This window comes from Argopecten irradians, chromosome 11 (genome assembly GCF_041381155.1).
Source record: "Argopecten irradians isolate NY chromosome 11, Ai_NY, whole genome shotgun sequence".
Taxonomy (NCBI): Eukaryota; Metazoa; Mollusca; class Bivalvia; order Pectinida; family Pectinidae; genus Argopecten; species Argopecten irradians.
The window spans coordinates 23,992,492-24,016,184 of record NC_091144.1 but is presented as its reverse complement, the minus strand read 5'-3'; the positions used below and the strand labels follow the sequence as shown (position 1 = coordinate 24,016,184).

The 23,693-nt window shown below is 35.4% G+C and overlaps 2 protein-coding genes across 2 annotated transcripts; both read right to left on the bottom strand.

Moving 5' to 3' along the window:
* Positions 1-4,742: 4,742 nt before the first annotated feature.
* Positions 4,743-15,906, bottom strand: LOC138335067 (protein shisa-5-like). The gene is made up of 4 exons (XM_069283972.1): positions 15,698-15,906; positions 8,310-8,445; positions 7,645-7,796; positions 4,743-6,347 (listed from the first exon to the last, which is right to left on the bottom strand). The coding sequence occupies exons 1-4, from the start codon at positions 15,741-15,743 to the stop codon at positions 6,124-6,126; spliced, it is 558 nt and encodes a 185-aa protein (XP_069140073.1). The 5' UTR covers positions 15,744-15,906; the 3' UTR covers positions 4,743-6,123.
* A 2,308-nt stretch (positions 15,907-18,214) lies between these two features.
* LOC138335771 (uncharacterized) lies at positions 18,215-22,156 on the bottom strand. The gene is made up of 4 exons (XM_069284937.1): positions 22,022-22,156; positions 21,242-21,329; positions 19,560-19,708; positions 18,215-18,974 (listed from the first exon to the last, which is right to left on the bottom strand). Exons 1-4 carry the CDS (start codon positions 22,068-22,070, stop codon positions 18,958-18,960), a joined length of 303 nt encoding a protein of 100 aa, XP_069141038.1. The 5' UTR covers positions 22,071-22,156; the 3' UTR covers positions 18,215-18,957.
* Between the last annotated feature and the right edge of the window lie 1,537 nt (positions 22,157-23,693).

The window sequence follows — 23,693 nt, the reverse complement described above, 5'->3', positions numbered from 1 at the left end:
GCCAATATCTACACACCAGCATCAAGTGTAATGGTGCTCATCCAGCATGTCGCTGTGGGTTTAATGCAAATCCGCAACATCAGTATAGTAGTCCAGGGAATTTTAGGTTCCAAGGACAAGGTATAAGGGGGAATAATCCAAATTTTCGTTATTACAATCCCCATAGATTCACAGGGCAAGGCAATACCAGACCCAAAGGTCAAAATATGGGACCTAGGGGCAACCCCAATTAGGTTACATCATCTTAAGGTTCATTTGGAGAATTACCCATTGAGGGTTGAGGGTGCAGAGCTAGCAAAAGGATTTGAATTTGGTTTTCGTTTGGAATATTTAGGACCCCGTATTCCTTTGGATTGTACTAATCTTAAATCAGCAGTAGACCACCAAGCAGCTTTGGCTGAGAAAATTGAATCGGAGGTTAGGTTAGGAAGAGTAGCAGGTCCTTTCATTGACAAGCCTTTAAATAACTTGCGCCTTTCCCCGGTGGGTGTTGTTCCTAAAAAGTCTGGAGAATGGAGAATGATAACTCACTTATCTTATCCGGAGAACTATAGTGTTAATGATTTCATTGATTAATTTGACAAAGCATCTGTCAAATTTACTTCATTTGATAAAGCAGTAGAAATGATACAAAAACTGGGAAAGGGGGCCTTGTTAGGAAAAAAGGATATAAAATCTGCTTTTAGGTTACTCCCAATTCTCCCTGGTGATTTCGATTTTTTTGGGTTTTCGTTTTAAGGAACAGTATTATATAGATAAATGTTTGCCTATGGGCTATAGCATTTCTTGTGCATTGTTTGAAAAGTTCTCTTCTTTTTTGGAATGGTAAGTGTGTGAAAAATCTAATTCAAAATGTATAGATCATTATTTGGATGATTTTCTTTTTGCAGGCATGTAATGAGTTAGGTGTTCCATTAGCTCCAGACAAATGTGAGGGTCCTACAACTTTTGTGACATTTTTAGGTCTAGATATTGATACAGAGGAGATGTTAATCAAGGTTCCATTAGAAAAAGTAGTGTCGCTAGTAAACTTAATTGGGAGTTTTTTTGAACAGGTCGAAAGTCAGTTTAAAATAAATGCAGTCTTTGACAGGAAAGGTAGCATTTTGTACAAGAGCAATTCCTGGTGCTCGAGCTTTTTGCAGGAGACTACACGAGTCCATGGCATGTGCATCTAAACCTTTTCACTACGTTAGGCTCACTAAGGCTTTGAAGGAGGACTTGGAACTGTTATTGCAGTTTTTCTCCTCATTTAACGGGGTGTGTTTTATACCAGACAAGGATTGGACAACAAACACAACATTGGAGTTGTATACAGATAGTGCAGGTAACCCAAACTTGGGGTGTGCTGCAATATATCAGTGGGTTTGTTTGCAATGGCCTTTTGCTTGGAGAAAATTTGATTTGATCCGAGACATCACTTTTCTAGAGCTTGTTCCAATAGCACTAGCAATGGTCATTTGGGGGAACAGTTTAAGAATAAGAAGGTGATTTTCCATTGTGATAATCCAGCACTGGTAGAAATACTGAGCAAAAAGACTTCTAAGTCAAACAGGGTGATGAAATTGATCCGGCCTCTAGTATTCACATCCTTGAAGAGTAACATTCAGTTTAAATCTATTCATGTTCAGGGGCTACACAATTCTATTGCTGATGCACTGTCGCGATTTCACTTTCAGAAGTTTCGAAAACTGGCGCCACATGCCGAGGCATATCCTTGTGTAATTCCACAGGAGTTCTGGAGAATTTTCGATATGAATTCCATTGTTTAATTAACTCATCTATTTCTAGTAACACAGGTCAACTTATGACAATGCGCTGAATGCATTTAATCAGAAAACTGTTAATTATCCATTAGTTTGGCTTCCACAAGTGCATCATATCATAAATTTTGTACTACACCTGTCAAGCACCAATACAGCATGCTCAACAGTTTCGACTTACTTGGGAGGTTTGAGTTTTTTCATGAAGCTTAGCAATAGAACTGACCATACAAGCAATTTTATTGTGAAAAAAACTGGTTATAGGAATGCAAAGGCGTAAAGGGCCCAAGAATTGTCGTGCCCTAATAACAGTAGAAATGTTGATGTCTTTCCAATACTCTCTTAAATATGTCTGTACGTCAGATTTTGAGGCAAAACTTTTTTCAGCTGCCTTTTTGTTAGCCTTTCATGGTCTACTCAGAGTACAGGAACTTGCGGTAACTAGGTTCAATAGATCAAAATTGGTGCAGTTTAATGATGTCGAGCTGTCTAGTACCCATATTCAATTAACCCTTAAATATTCCAAAACTGATCAGATGGGTAATTCAGTCACTCTATCAATACGTAGAGCAGCTTCTGCTGTTATTTGTCCTGTGCAGGCTTTGGCAAGGTATATTATTTTAGGTCCAAAAATTCAGAGTTCACTTTTCATCCACATGGACCAATTTAGTTCAGTACTAAAGAAATCGTTGGAGTTTGCAGGGTTTATCTGTAGCAATATCAAAACTCATTCCTTCAGAATAGGGGGGAGGGGGGCTACTCGGGCAGATATGGTAGGTTGTAGTGAGCAAGAAATCCAAAATATGGGAAGGTTGAAATCATTAGCTTATGAAAGTTATGTTAGACCATCTAGGATAACTCTTCCAAGGTTGCAATAAAAAAAACTAAAAAAACTTGCATTCACACAAGTTTAAAGTGAATAGTCGGGCAAAGAAAACCAGTCTAAATGCGTTCATTGGCCTTCCAAGAGTTCTCACAAATTAATAGTTCTGACCATTGAAATAACGAGAAGTTGAAAGCATTGAAAGCAAGGCTGCGTGGAAATGAAACCACGGACATAGTCAGCCGGGAGGACGTTTTAGGATTCCAATACTTTAAATTAATTTCTTCGTACGCAGACAGATTTTGACGAGAAATTTTATTTTTCTATTTCATAAGACATTATACTGGATACATTCACACCATTTTTACCGGCTTTAGCCATCCTTGCCCGACTGTTCACTTTAAAGTTTTTTTTCAGGGAGGAAGGTCAAAGTACTTCTGGTTGGCTCATCAATAGTAAGAAGAGCATATTATGATTCTTTGAACCAACCAGGAGGGAGTCAGCTCTGTCTGGATAGTCGTGGATATGACTTGTATTGGCGGGGACAGGGTGGCATGACTCTTGATAATCTAGCCTTTCATGTGGAAGAATTACAGAAGTTGAATGGCACACCTGATACACTATTCATACATTGTGGAGGTAATGATATTGGTCAAGGTGGTACTCTGTTTGAAATATGTGAGCTAGTTAAAGGAACATTGACGTTCATAAACCTGACACCCTGTTAATATGGTCGCAGATTTTACCACGTTACAATTGGAGGAGTGAATTTAATTTGGACTGTAATATTATAGCCAGGTTAAGGGTAAACCGAGCTGCTGCCAATACCACCTTGCACGAGCTTGGCGGGTGTTATGCAACATACACTGGAATTTCTTTGAGTTCTCCAGAAATGTTTTTGCCTGATGGAGTACATTTATGTGATTTGGGAAACAATATTTTCTTAAACTATATCCAAGGGGCTATAGAGAAACTTACTTATATGGGGTCAGGTATTTACCCCTGAGTTACAAATAGGGCAATATAGGTCACGGCTTGTTTGTCGTGAATCTCTCCCCCACTTACTGCACTTCTTGATAGTGCTTATTGACATTGGTTGCACTTATTGATAGTGCTTATTGACATTGATTACACTTATTGATAGTGTTTATTGACATTTTATTGATAGTTCTTCATTGATACCAGTTGCACTTATTGATAGTGCTTATTGGCATTGAGTGCACTTATTGATAGTGCTTATTGACATTGAGTGAACTTGTTGATAGTGCTTATTGACATTGAGTGAACTTGTTGATAGTGCTTATTAACATTGAGTACACTTATTGATAGTGCTTATTGACATCTTTTGCAGTCATTGATAGAGTTTATTGAAATTGTTTGCACTCATTGATAGTGCTTTATATTCACATTGTTTGCCTTTATTTGAAAAGAAAATGAATATTATATTAATTATGTGATTGGAATTAATTTGAAAAATTTAAGTAAATGCCTAAGGGCAAATTCTACATTTAGAGAGTAATTTAACTTTTATTGATTAAAGTAACTAAATTTCTTTCGATCAAAGAATTTTATGACTTTTGAATAAATTTTGGTCAAAAAGAAACAATGTGATGTTAACATAATGGAGTGAGTGCTGGTATCCTCATTCATCTCTATTGATTTCTTGGAATATTAATAATTTTTTGTGATGTTGCCAATTACACCCATTGATGGGACGGTGCATCAAATAAAGCCGTGACCTTAATCGCAGTATGTGTTTCTGTTATCGTTAATAAGTATATATATAGGGATTGGATTTCGTTTTTATGTTAACCATGCTTGTATGGAGCAATTCCTCTAAGAATATATTCTATGGGGCGCGTTAGCGCCCCATATTGAATATATTCTTAGAGGAATTGCTCCATACAAGCATGGTTAACATAAAAACGATATCCAATCCCTATATTTACACTCACACGACTTTTTATTTATATTTTATGCAATAAAATCGTCATTTGAAAGTGACGTAATTATTCAATAAAAGTCGGTCAAAAGTGGGAGGAGCTTACTCATTTGAACAGCGAATGGTGACGCTTCACGTAAGGTAGAATTATTCATCCGCGACGACAAAAAAGTTCAATATTTTAGTGTAAAATAAACATGACAAACAAAGTAAATTTCAGAGATAATTTTATTTAATCAGATCAGAACTTTAAATATATATTCAATTTTGCTAAAAGTTAATATATAGCGTAATAACATAAAGAATTTGTACACGGCCACATGTGTGAACTCGGTGACCGTTATTGTGCAGCGAGGCGAACCTGACGCACGCTTACACACTTTAGTTTGCCCAAGTTGTCAAAACACCGATTTTCAAGTAGCTCAATGTGTTTGAGATGTCGTCTGACTTGACGGTATTACATCATTGGGAGCCATGTGATTATATAATCTACGCTTAGATCCATATCGCCATCGATAGATGAAACAAATTCACTTGTGTTCGATGGATACAATGTATTTGTGGTGACGCGGAACTGTCAACACGTGGATTATTAGCGGTGCATGTTTTATAATACACATGATTAAATACTCAAAGAACAAAGACAAGAGGATATGTTTATAACTGACCTCTATCAGAGGGTCTCACACCCGTCCACCCCAAAGGCTCGATCGTAGGACGAACATAGGCACAGAGGTAATGTTTACATTTGACACCCATCATTTTTAACAAAAATGAAAGCACGTCGCCCCGGTCGGGATATTTTTCCGTTTCTTTATACAATTGTTAATTTAAAAATTGTTTGAATCATATATAAATATAAAACATGTATATATTGTTTACATTTTTCCAAAATTCTATGAAAAACAACAATATACACGTAATGTTTCGTCAAAATGTAAACAAAGCCATGTGTTTCTTTTAAAAAAAAGTAGTCCTTTTACGTTGCACAGAACATTTCCTTACGCAAGTTCAAAGTTCAATGTTACCATGCAGTTATGGTAAACAAAATCGGCTAGTATTAGCGTATAGTGACCAAGCCTAGCAAGTGTAAATATATGTTTATGATAATATGCAAGTACTCGTTTCATATATATGTTCTTTTGCTCAATATGTTTTTGAGGCACACAAATCAAAGTACTTCTTATAACATAATTATAACAGTTCGAACGTCACATTGTGTTGCTGAATTAAGAACGGGTAGTCATTTTACTATCCTGCCTTCCTCGTGTCCTAGCTGACGTAGTCTGTCGATACGTCATTGTTTATGTCGTGACGTGGCAATAAATGTACTTCCTGTCAGGCACAGCCAATGGCAATATCTTCAAGGTCTATTGGACTATTACTGTATGCAAAATTAATTGGCAAAGTCACCGGGTATCATCCAGATTGTGCGGCAAAATGATATATAAGTTATGACAACGATATAATTATATTCAGCTAAATATTTCTTTATGCATATTATAAACAAATGATTTTTGTTTCTAATCATATAAAAGTATCAAACGAAAATCAGGAAATCTATATACAGATCCAGAAGCTCAGGTCGTCGTGTATTAATGATAAATAGGTGTAGGTTGTCCCGGGGCCTTCATTGGGGGTGGCGGGGGATAGGCTGGTGGTGGTGGTGGGTAGGGCTGTCCGCCGTGTGGATGAGCCCCTCCGTAGTGGACTGGCTGGGGCTGGTAGACTGGCTGGGGCTGGTAGACTGGCTGGGGCTGGTAGACTGGTTGTGGCTGGTAGACAGGCTGTGGTTGGTTGAAAGAAGTCTGGTTACTAACTGTAAATACACACATCATCATGTCATAAATAAATATACACTGTATATATATCAACATTTTACTTTTCTTCGCCTTTGTAAAGTTTCTCTCTGTTTCTCTGTCTATCTGCCTCTCTTTCTACCTCTCTCTCTTCCCCTCTCTTTATCTTTCCAAACACATTCTCACATAAAATATCGTTCCGAATGCAATATATGTAAGATCGTCATCAAACGGACTTTAAATAGTACAAGAGGCATACAAAAAATATACATATCACAGACTGACATTTTTCTATGTTCTACTCATTTTGTATTATATATTGTATATTTGTTATCCATTATTTAAGTGAACCTTATGGTCTGTTGAATTGGAAATAAATAAATTAATAAACAAATGTAGCAAAAAAATAATGGAGTAAATAAAAAAAATATTTAATGTAAATAAATAATAGGTAATTAAAATGCAATTTCAATACAATTTATACATTCTGAAGGTATTTTATTACAATCTTTATCGTAAGATATAGTTCCTACTCAACGTTAATTAATAGATGGAGGGCGCAAGGTCACAGAGGTGAAAAGGTCATGCGCACTAATTCGATTTATGTAATATAGCGGACTATCTATCTACACAGACCAGTCATTGTAACAGGTGTCTGTTTTGAGATTGACATAAGTCACGGTCAGTAATTTGTACCGTTTACTTTGGAATTGAAGCTGCCCACCTCCTCCCCTACATCCTCCTTGTATTAGAGTTGAGAGTATGTTTTAAATTATTGAGTGTAGGTTACATTTATTAACACATTGCGTTGATATCAAGTCAGTATCTTGTTTGTGTGATCTTATATAAAGACCTCTGCTTTTATACATCTTAATAGTTCTTAGTTGATGGTGTGACGTTTTTGTATCCCCAACTTGTACCAAAAGTTTATATCATACCTTTGTTTATTGTTTATTATATCAACTTGCGAACAGCAAGTCTATTTCAATTGTGTTTTAATCAATAAACGGCCAATTTCAATTGAAATAAATAAATGTAGTAAATAAGATAAATAAATGTAGTAAATAAATACATAAATGTAGTAAATAAACAAATAAACGTAGTAAATAAATAAATGTAGTAAACAAACAAATGTATGTAAACAAATTAATGTGAATAAAAAATGAAAATAAAAAATAAATGTAGTAAATAAAAACACATTCAGGGGATGACGTACTTAAATGATCTAAACTGGTAATGAAGGTTAAGCCGCCGAACTAACCGACCAGTTTTGTTTTGTTTGAACCTGACATATCGGACCAGGATAGCATTACCTACCAATATTAATGTTGTTTGCTGGTCCAGTGTGCCCAGTGCTCACCACGACCCCAGTTTTCTTCGTGCAGCCCTTCTTTATGCAGAAAACAATGACGACACAGACAATGATGAAGACGACAGCACCTACGACCGCCCCGGCGACAGCCCCTGAACTGTGAATCCCAAGGTTATAAGTGCCATTATTCTTAGTTTGCCTTCATTTAAGAAAACACTTAAATAACTTCGTGAGAATTTCAGTTCGAGAATATAATGTATTTCTTATGGAAAAATCTATAAATCTTGATCCATGTATCGTCTACTAATGTAATGAATTAGTTATTCCACATCACCGAGCTGATGATATTGGCTTTCTCATGGTAACTAATATATTTGTATTTCACATTCAACATATGGAATTAATACCATATTTTCTTTTGCTGTGAATATATCGCCATCAACTTATGCCGACGTGTTGAATTGAATGAAATTCAATTAAATTATGATTATAATATGTGTGCCTGCCACTTACGCTGACGTGTTGAATTGAATTATTATTCTGATATGTGTGCATACCACTTATGCCGACGGGTTTAATTGAATTAGGATTCTGATGTGTGTGCATATCACTTACGCCGACGTGTTGAATTGCATTTAATGGAATTAGAATGTGTGTGCATGTCACTTACATCGACGAACAGCATTCCCTGTCGTATTCATATCCACAGCAACCCTGGTCACAGTACTTGTAGTAGTAGTACGTGTCATCGTGATAGTCACTGTAGTCGTAGGTGGCAGCCGCACAGATTTCACCAGCTAACACATCTGTAACCATGACAACAGTTAGTAGGGAACACAGATTTCACCAGCTAACACATCTGTAACCATGACAACAGTTAGTAGGGAGCACAGATTTCACCAGCTAACACATCTGTAACAATGACAACAGTTAGTAGGGAACACAGATTTCACCAGCTAACACATCTGTAACAATGACAACAGTTAGTAGGGAACACAGATTTCACCAGCTAACACATCTGTAACAATGACAACAGTTAGTAGGGAACACAGATTTCACCAGCTAACACATCTGTAACAATGACAACAGTTAGTAGGGAGCACAGATTTCACCAGCTAACACATCTGTAACAATGACAACAGTTAGTAGGGAGCACAGATTTAACCAGCTAACACATCTGTAACAATGACAACAGTTAGTAGGGAGCACAGATTTCACCAGCTAACACATCTGTAACAATGACAACAGTTAGTAGGGAGCACAGATTTCACCAGCTATCACATCTGTAACAATGACAACAGTTAGTAGGGAGCACAGATTTCACCAGCTATCACATCTGTAACAATGACAACAGTTAGTAGGAAGCACAGATTTCACCAGCTATCACATCTGTAACAATGACAACAGTTAGTAGGGAGCACAGATTTCACCAGCTAACACATCTGTAACAATGACAACAGTTAGTAGGGAACACAGATTTCACCAGCTAACACATCTGTAACAATGACAACAGTTAGTAGGGAGCACAGATTTCACCAGCTATCACATCTGTAACAATGACAACAGTTAGTAGGGAGCACAGATTTCACCAGCTATCACATCTGTAACAATGACAACAGTTAGTAGGAAGCACAGATTTCACCAGCTATCACATCTGTAACAATGACAACAGTTAGTAGGGAGCACAGATTTCACCAGCTATCACATCTGTAACAATGACAACAGTTAGTAGGAAGCACAGATTTCACCAGCTATCACATCTGTAACAATGACAACAGTTAGTAGGGAGCACAGATTTCACCAGCTAACACATCTGTAACAATGACAACAGTTAGTAGGGAGCACAGATTTCACCAGCTAACACATCTGTAACAATGACAACAGTTAGTAGGGAGCACAGATTTCACCAGCTAACACATCTGTAACAATGACAACAGTTAGTAGGGAGCACAGATTTCACCAGCTAACACATCTGTAACCATGACAACAGTTAGTAGGAAGCACAGATGTCACCAGCTAACACATCTGTAACAATGACAACAGTTAGTAGGGAACACAGATTTCACCAGCTAACACATCTGTAACAATGACAACAGTTAGTAGGGAGCACAGATTTCACCAGCTAACACATCTGTAACAATGACAACAGTTAGTAGGGAGCACAGATTTCACCAGTAACACATCTGTAACAATGACAACAGTTAGTAGGGAACACAGATTTCACCAGCTAACACATCTGTAACCATGACAACAGTTAGTAGGGAACGCAGATGTCACCAGCTAACACATCTGTTACAATGACAACAGTTAGTAGGGAACACAGATTTCACCAGCTAACACATCTGTAACAATGACAACAGTTAGTAGGGAACACAGATTTCACCAGCTAACACATCTGTAACCATGACAACAGTTAGTAGGAAGCACAGGATGTCACCAGCTAACACATCTGTAACAATGACAACAGTTAGTAGGGAGCACAGATTTCACCAGCTAACACATCTGTAACAATGACAACAGTTAGTAGGGAGCACAGATTTCACCAGCTAGATAACACATCTGTAACAATGACAACAGTTAGTAGGGAGCACAGATTTCACCAGCTAACACATCTGTAACAATGACAACAGTTAGTAGGGAGCACAGATTTCACCAGCTAACACATCTGTAACCATGACAACAGTTAGTAGGAAGCACAGATGTCACCAGCTAACACATCTGTAACAATGACAACAGTTAGTAGGGAACACAGATTTCACCAGCTAACACATCTGTAACAATGACAACAGTTAGTAGGGAGCACAGATTTCACCAGCTAACACATCTGTAACAATGACAACAGTTAGTAGGGAGCACAGATTTCACCAGCTAACACATCTGTAACAATGACAACAGTTAGTAGGGAACACAGATTTCACCAGCTAACACATCTGTAACCATGACAACAGTTAGTAGGGAACACAGATGTCACCAGCTAACACATCTGTAACAATGACAACAGTTAGTAGGGAACACAGATTTCACCAGCTAACACATCTGTAACAATGACAACAGTTAGTAGGGAACACAGATTTCACCAGCTAACACATCTGTAACCATGACAACAGTTAGTAGGAAGCACAGATGTCACCAGCTAACACATCTGTAACAATGACAACAGTTAGTAGGGAACACAGATTTCACCAGCTAACACATCTGTAACAATGACAACAGTTAGTAGGGAGCACAGATTTCACCAGCTAACACATCTGTAACAATGACAACAGTTAGTAGGGAGCACAGATTTCACCAGCTAACACATCTGTAACAATGACAACAGTTAGTAGGGAGCACAGATTTCACCAGCTAACACATCTGTAACAATGACAACAGTTAGTAGGGAGCACAGATTTCACCAGCTAACACATCTGTAACAATGACAACAGTTAGTAGGGAGCACAGATTTCACCAGCTAACACATCTGTAACAATGACAACAGTTAGTAGGGAACACAGATTTCACCAGCTAACACATCTGTAACAATGACAACAGTTAGTAGGGAACACAGATTTCACCAGCTAACACATCTGTAACAATGACAACAGTTAGTAGGGAGCACAGATTTCACCAGCTAACACATCTGTAACAATGACAACAGTTAGTAGGGAGCACAGATTTCACCAGCTAACACATCTGTAACAATGACAACAGTTAGTAGGGAGCACAGATTTCACCAGCTAACACATCTGTAACCATGACAACAGTTAGTAGGAAGCACAGATGTCACCAGCTAACACATCTGTAACAATGACAACAGTTAGTAGGGAACACAGATTTCACCAGCTAACACATCTGTAACAATGACAACAGTTAGTAGGGAGCACAGATTTCACCAGCTAACACATCTGTAACCATGACAACAGTTAGTAGGGAGCACAGATTTCACCAGCTAAAACATCTGTAACCATGACAACAGTTGGTAGGGAGCACAGATGTCACCAGCTAACACATCTGTAACCATGACAATAGTTAGTAGGGAACACAGATGTCACCAGCTAACACATCTGTAACCATGACAACAGTTAGTAGGGAGCACAGATTTCACCAGCTAACACATCTGTAACAATGACAACAGTTAGTAGGGAACACAGATTTCACCAGCTAACACATCTGTAACCATGACAACAGTTAGTAGGAACACAGATTTCACCAGCTAACACATCTGTAACCATGACAACAGTTAGTAGGAACACAGATTTCACCAGCTAACACATCTGTAACAATGACAACAGTTAGTAGGGAACACAGATTTCACCAGCTAACACATCTGTAACCATGACAACAGTTAGTAGGGACCACAGATTCACCAGCTAACACATCTGTAACAATGACAATAGTTAGTAGGGAACACAGATTTCACCAGCTAACACATCTGTAACCATGACAACAGTTAGTAGGGAGCACAGATTTCACCAGCTAACACATCTGTAACCATGACAACAGTTGGTAGGGAGCACAGATGTCACCAGCTAACATATCTGTAACCATGACAACAGTTAGTAGGAACACAGATTTCACCAGCTAACACATCTGTAACAATGACAACAGTTAGTAGGGAGCACAGATTTCACCAGCTAACACATCCGTAACAATGACAACAGTAAGTAGGGATTCTAGCAATTCGCGCTATAAATGGAAATTGGTTTTGAGATATCGGACGTTTTAATAGATTTTGTGGGACATAAAAAGGACGCGAAAATTGCATTCTTGTAAAAAGAAAAAATAATGTTCTTAGAGAGTCTTATCGCGAAACTTTATTTAGTTAAAATCTCCTTTTTTGTTTTTCTCCCTCGGAAATAACCGGTGTAATTCCCCTTTTATAAAATGAGGTTTTTGAATTTCTTCGTTATGTGTTGCGTTTATATTGGTGTGATATGCATGTTATTAGAGAACCGTACCAGTATATACACATTTAAGTTGTTAATTGATGTGATTGTGTGTTGATGTTTTATGTATTGAACATTGTATAGAAAATAATTTTAACAGTATAGAGGAAATGGATTGTCACATTTTCAACACAGTCTTCTTGTATTTTCTATCATCAATCATATATCGTAACTGTTTATGTGTATGTGTGATAAAGAGACAGACTAACTTCACAATGCAATAAAATATTGTGTCCACATGTGATTACGTCCTTGTCTCATATAAATATGTGGATTTGTCGTGTTAAAACTCATCTTACCGACATAACTATCTCAACAAGTCATGTTATAACTCGTCTTGCCGACGTAACTATCTGATCAAAGTCGAGTTACCGTAACTCGACCTAACCTAACTCGATGACAGATTCATTTCGTATAATATCACAATGTATTTTTGGGATTGGGATGAACCTGATCATGAGACAACGTGAGACAATGGCCTATGTTGTCGAATTATCCGAGTTCGTATCAAACAAGTTCGACTATACTGAGTAATCACAATCTACAGTGATCAGGTGTTAGGCCGAAAAGTACCTGGTGGAGAACATGTCAAACTTAGAGAAATCATACATTTTCAACACAGCGGATCCCAGGATAATGAAATTGTCTTAGGCTTCAGTTTTAGCTTCGCCTTTTAGAAATGACGTACGCTTTTGTATCATCGTCTGTGATTGGCTAAGTCTAAACTTAAGACTGTTTCAAGATCTTGGGTCAGGTCTCAGAGAAGTGAGAAATAAGAAATGTACTTATTTCATACTTAAAAGGGTAATTCCGTAGTTGCAAGAGGAAATATCACTAGTTATCCTATAATTGAGTTTTCTACCCCAGCGCGTAGAGATATCTAGACTCCGGTGAGGGTAAGATTTCTCTGACTTACCCAGTGCACGACAGCCTACACGCGTAGAATATTCCTGTGATAAAATGGACGCTGTAAAACGGCATATGTAAATAAATAATAACCTGTAAAGTCCAACAAGTCCTTCTATATCACCTTTGACTTCGAGCTCGTGTTTCAATCGCATGCTGAATTTGACCTTATGATCATGAAGTCGGAAGTCAACCTGTCTTCACATATTTCATTGATGATTTCCCGTTGAAAAGACTGCATTTAAATAGGTTTGATACAAAAAGTATTTCAAATTAATATTGATTTGTTTGTCACAGTACAACGAATTAAACATAGATTTTTATTACGAAATTAATCAATTTAATACAGTTTAGTAAAAAAATATTTGTCGTATTTGTAGTTTTTAACATTTTTTAGAAAAAAAGGAGCAGAAAAAAAGGATAGTTTCCTACTAAGACAGTAAGACTTATAGGTAATAGGATATTTCCCTACCTTGAGGGTAGGACAGAGAAATCTCTACCCGAGGAGGATATTAACGACTGTCTAACCCTAGGCTGAGGGTTCGACTGTCCTGGATCTCCTCCTTATTTGTATATGACGTTTTTCAACTACCGGTTTATCACGCGAATATGTCCTACGCGTGTAGGCTGTCTTGTCCTGGGTAAGACAGAGAATTTTTCCCTCACCGGAAGTGCGGATATCTCTGTCTGATGGGGTAGAAAAGGGGGGATCTCTACCCTCGGAGGAGTTTCACGGCAGTCTAACCCTAGGCAAACCTCGAGTTAGACAGTCCTAAATCTCCTCCTCGATAACAGATTTCTCTCCTCTTCTCTGGGTAGGGAAAAATCCAAATAATCCCACAGTTGCTAGTAATAAGATCACTATCGCTTACCATAGGAAAAGTCAGCTCTTTCACGCTAGACAATGAGGTGGCGTCATCTACATGCAACAACTATTGTCAACGACTTCATTAATGTTTGGGCGCTGTGACGTCCATTTGATGACGGCACTATGAACATGTTTCGTAACAACTATTTGTCCTTTTTGTTAATGAACTAGAAGAAAGAATCCTGCATGGGTCTGTCAGATGGACAAGGATAAATCAACAGTCGTAAACTATTCTGATCACGAGTATTCCTGTCAATCTAGATTTGTTTCTAATATTTCAGCGTGTTCACTGTGGTGGTAATGAAATAAAAATCTGGAATTCGGAATTGCATGTTAATGTTTGTGCTATATATATATATGTTTTATATACATGTAATCATACAATCAGTAGAGGCCCAGTTAGTTCTGAATGGAAATATTTTTCCTTGTTGGTGCCGTTAAATACTGTACAGAACAAAATACATATAAATGTATCAATACCGTGGTCACGTGTGTTTGTGTATTTTAGCGTTAATAACATTATATATTTGTAAAGTAAAAATGCATAATCATTCTTAAATACAATATTTAATTTGGTACCGTCTAGAACTTTCTCTAAAATGATTTTGATATAACGCCCATGCTTGATTGAATTGGATTAGTTTCATTTTGGATTAATAGAATTCGTAAAGTTGGCGACATTGGCACTGGTGTAAAAACACGGCGTCCATATTGCGAGATGTCGATCACAACGACATTGGAATGGCAAGCAAAATTACATTTTTAAGATGAAATCGAAAAAATTAAATGAAACTTAATACGAATAGTAAAGACATTATTGCTCTGTCGTTTACATGTCGTCTTATAATCTAAACAATGGATGCCGATCCAAGGAATTGAAGAACATTGAAGCTGCCATACAGGCCGGTAGTCCTGTATGTCTCTTATAAAAGTTTTTCTCTATTGTACAACATCGCAAGTCTTAACTTTCGCGATCGTATAATACTTAAAGTCTCTAGAATTTGATAAAACTCTTCATTCCCTACAGGGTATCAATAATGACGTTGGTTCATATACAAATGAATTATATCTTATTACATTTGTTAACATTTGCCAAATAGATTATAGCTTAGTACAACATCTATACATTACGATTACTTACATTAAGCTTTATAACGTTTATTATGCATCAATCTAAATATGAAGTGTATAATTGTAATAAAAATAATTTCGAAATTGAACAAAACTTGGCAACATTCCGGAATTTATGGTTACAGAAATGGCGTAATTACTGTTAATGGCTTTCGTAAAATCTAAAACCGAAGATTCACATGCAACAGCAAAATAAAATATTTGAATGTTTTGAAAAAAAATCTTTACCTGTAATGTAGGTGAGAAAGACGAGGATTCCTAAAAGCCTCGCCATGTTGTTGTCCAGTGCTTTAAGTGTTTATAACAGATAAGTATTAGATAAATATTTAACACAGTAATTGGTCCGTCTCGTCATACAAGTATTGTATAGAATCCCTATGCAACACCGACAACAAGGTATAACGTATACTGTATTCGCGAATGATCGTATGACAAAGGAACCAATACACAACTCAATAACTAGAGTGTGTCGTGTAGCTTTGTAATTAACTGTGTTATATATAGTGACCGTTAACATTGTACTGCTGCGGTCGTGTATTTAAAAATATTCTTACATAATTTACACGTATGAGTTTGACGTTTTAAAATATTAAGTTTACATTACACAAAGAAATTTGCCGGAAGAAATCTCGAATATATCTATTCGCAATGTTTTGGTGTAAACATTACAATTAAATGTTTCCCATGTTTGAATTGAAGAATTGAGTATTGGTCGACTATGAAAAATATAGAAATATATATCAGTGGTTTATAATTGCTGGGTCACCATACCTCATTTAATCATTCCTCTAGAACAGTTTCTTGCCTTTTTATCTACATTGGTAGATAGTTCACGTTCACTCCATTTCAAAAATACAAATGTATATATGGTGTATGTTACTCTTAGATGAATGTTATAGCAGCCTTTGTCTACTTGTTATTGCGAAGGGAGGTAATAACGGACTCCATGGGCGAATTTTCGTTTTGCCAACGCGTATGGATCAACATCGCTGCCAATCGATTGGTTGATACAGAATCCCACACGTGTATTGATTCGCCATGTAATCAATTGGTTTCAGTGTTTGTGGAGACTCTATTTCTACAGCTGGAATTTTTCGCTAAATTACATTATGAACAAAACATTTTCCCGATGATAGTGAGTACGTATAATTCGGATGTTATGTAAGGACTATGAAAACAACGTTTGTTTTGACGATGACTTAGAATGTTCCAAATAAAAAATCCATAGTAATACGCCTCGTTTCATAATTTATTTTGTGAATTTATATTTCATGTAATGTTTACTCTAACAAACTGTTGTAAAACAGATCGGAATAGATCGGAACAGCTCGGGCATTTCCGAGCTCTTTTCAACGTGTACACGAGCAAAAGTAATTTAAATATACTGAATTATTGATATTTTTGCGACTACGAAATTTACAAAAGTTGGTTCATCTGTACAGTATAAAACCTAGACAGGCGGAGAAAAATATGTAGAACTTAAATAAAGTTAAAACACAATGAAGTATTTTAGCCGGTTATATAATACATGTATAACAAACAAATACTTAAAATTTCATTCAAAATCAATCTGTAGTTAAGAAGAAAGAAACATTACGCCTATTCAACATAAACAACATCAGAAACCTAAAGAGTATATGGCGAATCAATACGCGTGCGAGATATTGTATCAATAAATGGTTTGCGATCATGATCACCAAACAAATTTTAATATAAAACGTGTTGGTTTTTAATTCATTAAGAATTCTAACTATCAAGTATGCTGACACTTTTTTCTGATAATCAAATTCAAACAGGGGTTCTTGATATTGCGTTTGTTGTGATTTGTCAATATATTCATTATGTAGTTTGGCAAATGGTCCTCGTGAATAATTTTATCTAGTCTCTTATTACATATAAGGAAAGACTTCCGTCAAAGGTATCATATCAGTTATTACAATAGACATTGAAAAACAATAAACATATTGTACAATTATGACCCTCTGTGTAGTGATACATTTAGAATTGTCTCTCTGGTTGTTTACTCGAGGCCGGAACCTCAATGAAAATAAACATTTCCATGTGGACAATTTATGATGTAGCCCGACACATAGAGACATACTTATATACCAAACAAAATTAATCTAATCCATCAATGTGTTACATTCAAAATCAACAAGAGCGGAAGTAAGTCGAAAAGATATAATTGATAGATTTTGTTGTTGTTTGTAGCATCTTTGTTATACAAAATGGTTGAAAGTGCAGAGGACTTCCAGTTCCGGTTACGTGCCGAGCTTCCATGGGGTTTATTCCTCCACCTTCCGGTAAAATATATTACTTATTTAGTAATATCACATGATCAAGTCTAAAAAATAAAAAAAAATAAAAAAAATCTTAATGAAAGTGGAGTATAATAATCGTTGTTATTTTTGAAAAACCTGTAATTTAACCTGTTGTCCATATTTGCCGCTGAATTTTATGCAGGCATGCAAATTAGAATAAAGTAAATTAAAAAAAACCACTTCAGACAGAAAATAAAATAAATATTTATGCATCTACACACTTACAATTAATAACTCAACAACCATATAGAATGAATAAGGCCACCCTCAAAGAGGATCACAGGGTATTATCATATTAACAGTAAATGATAATCCAATATAATACATGACAAAACTTGTGTGAAATATATATAAAACAATATTTATTTCAAGAATTCATAAACCAAAAAGCCAATGTAGCTTTTACAAAGGAAAGACCGCGCTTAGGGTATAAAGTTAAAAAAACATCGCCAAAATAACTGGATTTACAATGTAAAAACCCTGGTAAATACATGAAAAATATATTTGTTCCGTGAAGTAAACCACCAAAAACATAATACGTGGGATATACAAAGTAAAAAAACTTTTATTCGAGTGGAAAGGTGGCGGGGATTTCAAAATTAAAGTTTTAAAGCCAAATTCAAAACAGATTAAAACTGTCGATGCTGGAAATTTTCAATATGGCTGCCTGACGCTAAGGGTTCTGATAAAATATTTTGGGTCTGGGACCCCCTTCGGATACATTGATTTATCAAATGCCCCTCCTCTATCCTCAAGGGGCATAAATCCTACGGTCATAAAGTAAAATTCAAATGTATATGCTATAGTCAATGGCATAATAAACACAAACAAATTCTTACATATATAACTTTAATAAAATGAAACTTGTATTGTTTCTGATGTATACATTAAGCTAAATACTGTTTTTATGTACAATTTTTCACTATGTGAAGAAATTTAGTGATTAAAATAAGAAAACACAACAAAAGCATACATGTTATCAGTAACCGTCATAGGTAGAATGTCATTGATTACAGATTAATGTCGTCAGTTAGAAGTTTCTCATTAACTTGGTTTCGAGTATGCAGGAGGTGGGGGATAGCTATCTCCCGGCTGTCCGTACGTGAAGACTGGTGGAGGGGGAGGGTAAGCGGGTTGTTGCGAGGCACCATTCGGTTGTTGTTGTTGTTATTGGTCTGAAGATACTGTTTAAAAATAAACATCGCTTTGCAATGAGTAGTATTGATAACATTGATTATGATTCAAAACTGCATTGAAGGTACATACTGAAACCGAACCACTTATAATTTCGGAATATAAATTTAAAACTAAATTTATTATTTAGTAGATTCGAGGAAAGTTTTACAAAATCCTTTTCATCACCTTTTGATCAATTAAATCAAAATGAATTAATTGCTTATTTTCAAAACGCTTGGTGTTTTATATGTCTTATCGTCCTAAATTGCTGCACGATAGTTGACTATCAGACAGCAAAACAGCGACATGAAACTCCACTATTAACATTATTGAAAGTTTCTTAGAAAAACCTGTTTTATATCATCCTACAATATATTGAGGCAGTGATACCCTACGCACACTACAGAATTACCCCCTTGTGAGTAGGTATTTATTGTGACGTCATATTATTTTGTGAGCGAAACTCACGTCATTTTCTTTGAAAATTATATGAAACGCTGATAAACACATCACGTCACAATCAATACCTACCTGCAAGGGCAGATAACAGTAATATGTGAATATTTTACATAACGTGATTGAGGTACACATACCCATTGTGATGTTCTCTGTACCATGGGGCTGGTTGGCGACCACAGTACCTTTCTTTTTGTTACAGAACTTGATTAGACAGATAACGAAGATGATACCTCCTACCAAGCACAAACCTCCGATGACTGCACCGACAATAATCCCTACACTCCTGTCGGATAGAAACAGGTAATCGTATCATACGTACATGTAAATATGAAACAGAAGGAGGTGGGGGAAATATGGAAATAAATTCCGTATGTATTCCGTATTTCAAAATTAGAGTTATCTACCGTGTGAAAGAAGTATCGTTTTTTGTGTTTGCAGGTGAAAAATATGTCGTTTTATTTACAAACATGACGCAATTACACAGATAATTACCAACTCTATAATATAAGAATGGAAACACTAAAACCGCATATTTAGGATTTTTTTTAAATTTTTATATTTCAAACTTTTCTATTTTCGGGCAATCAAATCATCGCGAAACCAATATCGAACAAATCAGCCCAACGATGAATACGCGTAGATTAAAAAGGTATGACGCATATCGGACAGTTTCGATCTAAAAGTGGCTATCTTTAAAATCCAAAAGTAGATATCAAAATATATTGTTTCAATACATATGCTTTAAATGTAACATAAAAAAAGATCTTATTTACGAAAAAAGAGCTGTTAAATACAGTATCAAATTAATCAACGAGCCTTGAAGTTGCACAGTCGTGCGATTTGCTACTTTTGGGAAGGGTTTTTCATAACTTTTACATAGAGCGCATCAAAGGTCCATCTTCCATGAAAAAGGTCCTCGATGCGCTCGTAGCGAAATATGTTAAAAAACGAAGTTGATGTAATATTCTGATTTAATACCAGTTATACTGCGTATGCATTTGAAACCAGAACAACCTAAGTGTTAGTCTTTATGGCTATTGAGTCTACGTACTGCAATCCGAAGGACTCACCAACATAGCGCCTTTTACTTTTATTTTGATAAGCAATAACATCTCTGTTTTGTTTTGTAGATATAGATTTTCAAATAGTGAATTTTATCTTATATCAAAAAAGTTAATTAAAAATAAGATTAACCAATATTAGAAAAAAATGTTTTGACGTGAACAATTCATTTTTTTGTATATGTTCAATATCAATTGTAAAAGTTGTGTCAGGTCAACCCCGGTAGGAAAAGGGGAATAAGTTGCTATCATAGATTGAGATATTGTATTACAATAAATATAATATCGCATTACATGTACAATTAAGATTAAGTGGATATGAAGGATAAGGATATTCTATATGTACCCGAGGGTGACCAAATGTTGTTCAACCCTAGGCTTGCCGAAGGTTTTACAACATTTTGTGATACCAAGGAAAGAATATCTCTTACCTTCATATCCACATATGAAAGAGTATTTTTCTCTTATACCTCGACGTTTTATTGCAATTTTACTATATGATTTTTCGCCAATTTGAAATAAATTCGAAAAAAAAACCAACAGTAAATCAATTTTCCATACATGAAAATTGCGTGATATTTCCAACGCAAATCCTGTTGTTGGTTTCTTTTAAACATAGCAAACACTTTGTAAACACATTTGCGTGGCCTCGGTCGTGCCAGTCGGAAAGTGACCATACCTCTTTTGTTTATAATGTTTATGTAAATAAATTTCTGACGTAACATAGATATGTAATAACATGAGAAAATACTCACGAATCTGTCGAACCTCCTCCGGAATAATACGTATACGATCTATAACTATAGTATCTCCCTCTTCTATAGCTAGCACACGCCACATTGTCTAACAAGAATAGAAATAATAATTAATACTTCCAAATAGTAGTCCCCCCAAAGGGAGAATATATATATAACTTTAAACGGTATAAGTAAGAGATAGTTATACTGTTTAAAATAGGTAAATAGTTGGTAGGCATCAACCGATTTTATAATGACTTATAGAAAATTGTTAATTATTATTCATTTATATTTACATATATATATATATACACAATATATATTTATTTTTTTATTTTCACTGAACAGTTTCACATATTTTTGTTAAAGTTATTAAAGTTTATAAAAAATTTGATAATAGACTACAAAGGAATATGTTATACAAACATGTTAAAACAACAATCGACTTAAATATACAGCCAATTTGTGATAGTTTGTGACTACATTTACTAGGATGACTATGTACACACAATGCAAATCCTGTCAGGGCTATACTCTAGCTTGTCATTAACGTCAATATGATTAAATATATCGGTCATATACAGTTTGGTGATAGTGTAGCAGTATTACTGAGGAACGAAAACAATTAAAAAAAATAATCTGAACATTTGATCAACAGCACGTAACAGTGACATTTTAATTTAGATAGTACGGAATGTGAACATGTCAACAGTACATATAATAGTCAAATTTTAATTAAGATATAATACGAAATGTGAACAATTTAAAAGTCATGTCAGTTATTACATAAACACCTACCAATCAAAAGAAAAAAGAGAACAATAATAATCCTCCAAATCTTCTCCATTTTGCCAAGACTGTTTTATCTAGATGCTAGTAATACACAGTTATATATTATTTCTGAGGACTTTGCGGCATTCGGGCTCTTTGTATTACGAAACACCTGCTACAATGACGTACTCGTGTAGGTGTATACATTGTCTTACGTATTAATTGTGACCTGATCAAAAAGATATGTTCATGAGTTTCAGCAATATACATTTAAATGGGGGTGCCGCACAGAGATAACTCTAGAGGAAGTGATAATATTTAATATTTCAGATTTTGGTTTGATTATAAATTAGTTTAACGTCCTATTAACAGCCAGGGTCATTTAAGGACGTGCCAGGTTTGTTGGTGGAGGAAAGCAGGATTACCCGGTGAAAAACCACCGACCAGCGGTCAGTACCTTGTAACGGGGTGTTCTCTGAACGCCAACATATTTATCAACAATAGGTAGGTGTTGTTTTAGGAAACAATAGGAAGGCAATTATATACTGTTTCATATAAGCTGTCTTTGTTTTCACCTGTAAAGTCACCTGAAATTTACCTGTATTTCAATCAGTATTATAGGTAACATTTGTGGATTTTGGAAAATAATTCCTTCAATATATTCTGTACAATATACAATGTAAACTATTAATTAAAGATAATCGGTGCTTTAATATACATAAAATCATAAACATTGCAAATGCTAAGAATTAATAAGGAGCTACATGCGGATTATTAAGAACAATGCATTTTAAGTTCCAGGTGAAATATTTTTTTTTACAAAAACCATATCTCAATTTTATCAGAAAAACAGGTTTCTTGATCAATGTATATTCTAATGTAATAGTATTCTGTATTGACATAGGAGTTCTCCAGGGCTACAGTCTTAGCCAACTTTCATTTCTTGTGACCGTGCATAGTTGATTTCTTTTATCGCAGAGACATACACCTTTAAGTATTTGGTTTGAAAATGAGTGGAGAAAAACAATATCATAAAAGTTTAAATTAATTTTGTTGGAAATTTTGACCTGTTTATTATAGTTTCAGTTGGTAATCTATTAAAGCCGACACAAACACACATATATGATGTTTTATAAACATTGGTAATAATATATCATTGCTATATGTATTTTAGATACAAAATATTTTTAGAAGTAACTTAATAAAAATACCAAATGAAATGAAATTGAAGACTGTTACTTAGGGTCTCAACCATATTCATTTTAATACACGTTATTGATGTTAATATAATGTTGCAATACTGGCAAAATTATTTCAAGTCGAAATGTTGTAGGTCTTGTAATTCTCAAAATGTTGCAAACTTTTAGTGCTCAGAATACCAAATTAACAGTTTTCTTATTTTTTTCTATTTAAAGATTACAGTACATATACCAATTTGTATCTAGCAACAATGTTTGACCGAAAATCAACCATAGGAAAGAAATTTATAAATTATTTCTAACATGCACAAAAATATATAATATTACTTCACTGTTAACCGACAACAGTTTAATTATTGGGTGCTCTTATGCTATAATGACATACATTTACATTATAATGTAACATCACGCTGATCTAGACATCTTAGGATAAGAAAGCAGGAAAATTATATAATTATGATAAATTATTCATCCTATTGCAACTTTCAAAATATATTGTA

Excerpts from the sequence above, each read along its gene's own strand:
- LOC138335067 (XM_069283972.1), bottom strand. The coding sequence starts at position 15,743 with ATGGCGAGGCTTTTAGGAATCCTCGTCTTTCTCACCTACATTACAG. Across the intron at positions 8,446-15,697 it reads CTTTCTCACCTACATTACAG|ATGTGTTAGCTGGTGAAATC; the intron begins GTAAAGATTTTT and ends TCATGGTTACAG. Across the intron at positions 6,348-7,644 it reads AGCAAACAACATTAATATTG|TTAGTAACCAGACTTCTTTC; the intron begins GTAGGTAATGCT and ends GTGTATTTACAG.
- LOC138335771 (XM_069284937.1), bottom strand. The coding sequence starts at position 22,070 with ATGGAGAAGATTTGGAGGATTATTATTGTTCTCTTTTTTCTTTTGATT. Across the intron at positions 21,330-22,021 it reads TCTCTTTTTTCTTTTGATTG|ACAATGTGGCGTGTGCTAGC; the intron begins GTAGGTGTTTAT and ends TATTCTTGTTAG. Across the intron at positions 19,709-21,241 it reads GGAGGAGGTTCGACAGATTC|GAGTGTAGGGATTATTGTCG; the intron begins GTGAGTATTTTC and ends TCTATCCGACAG.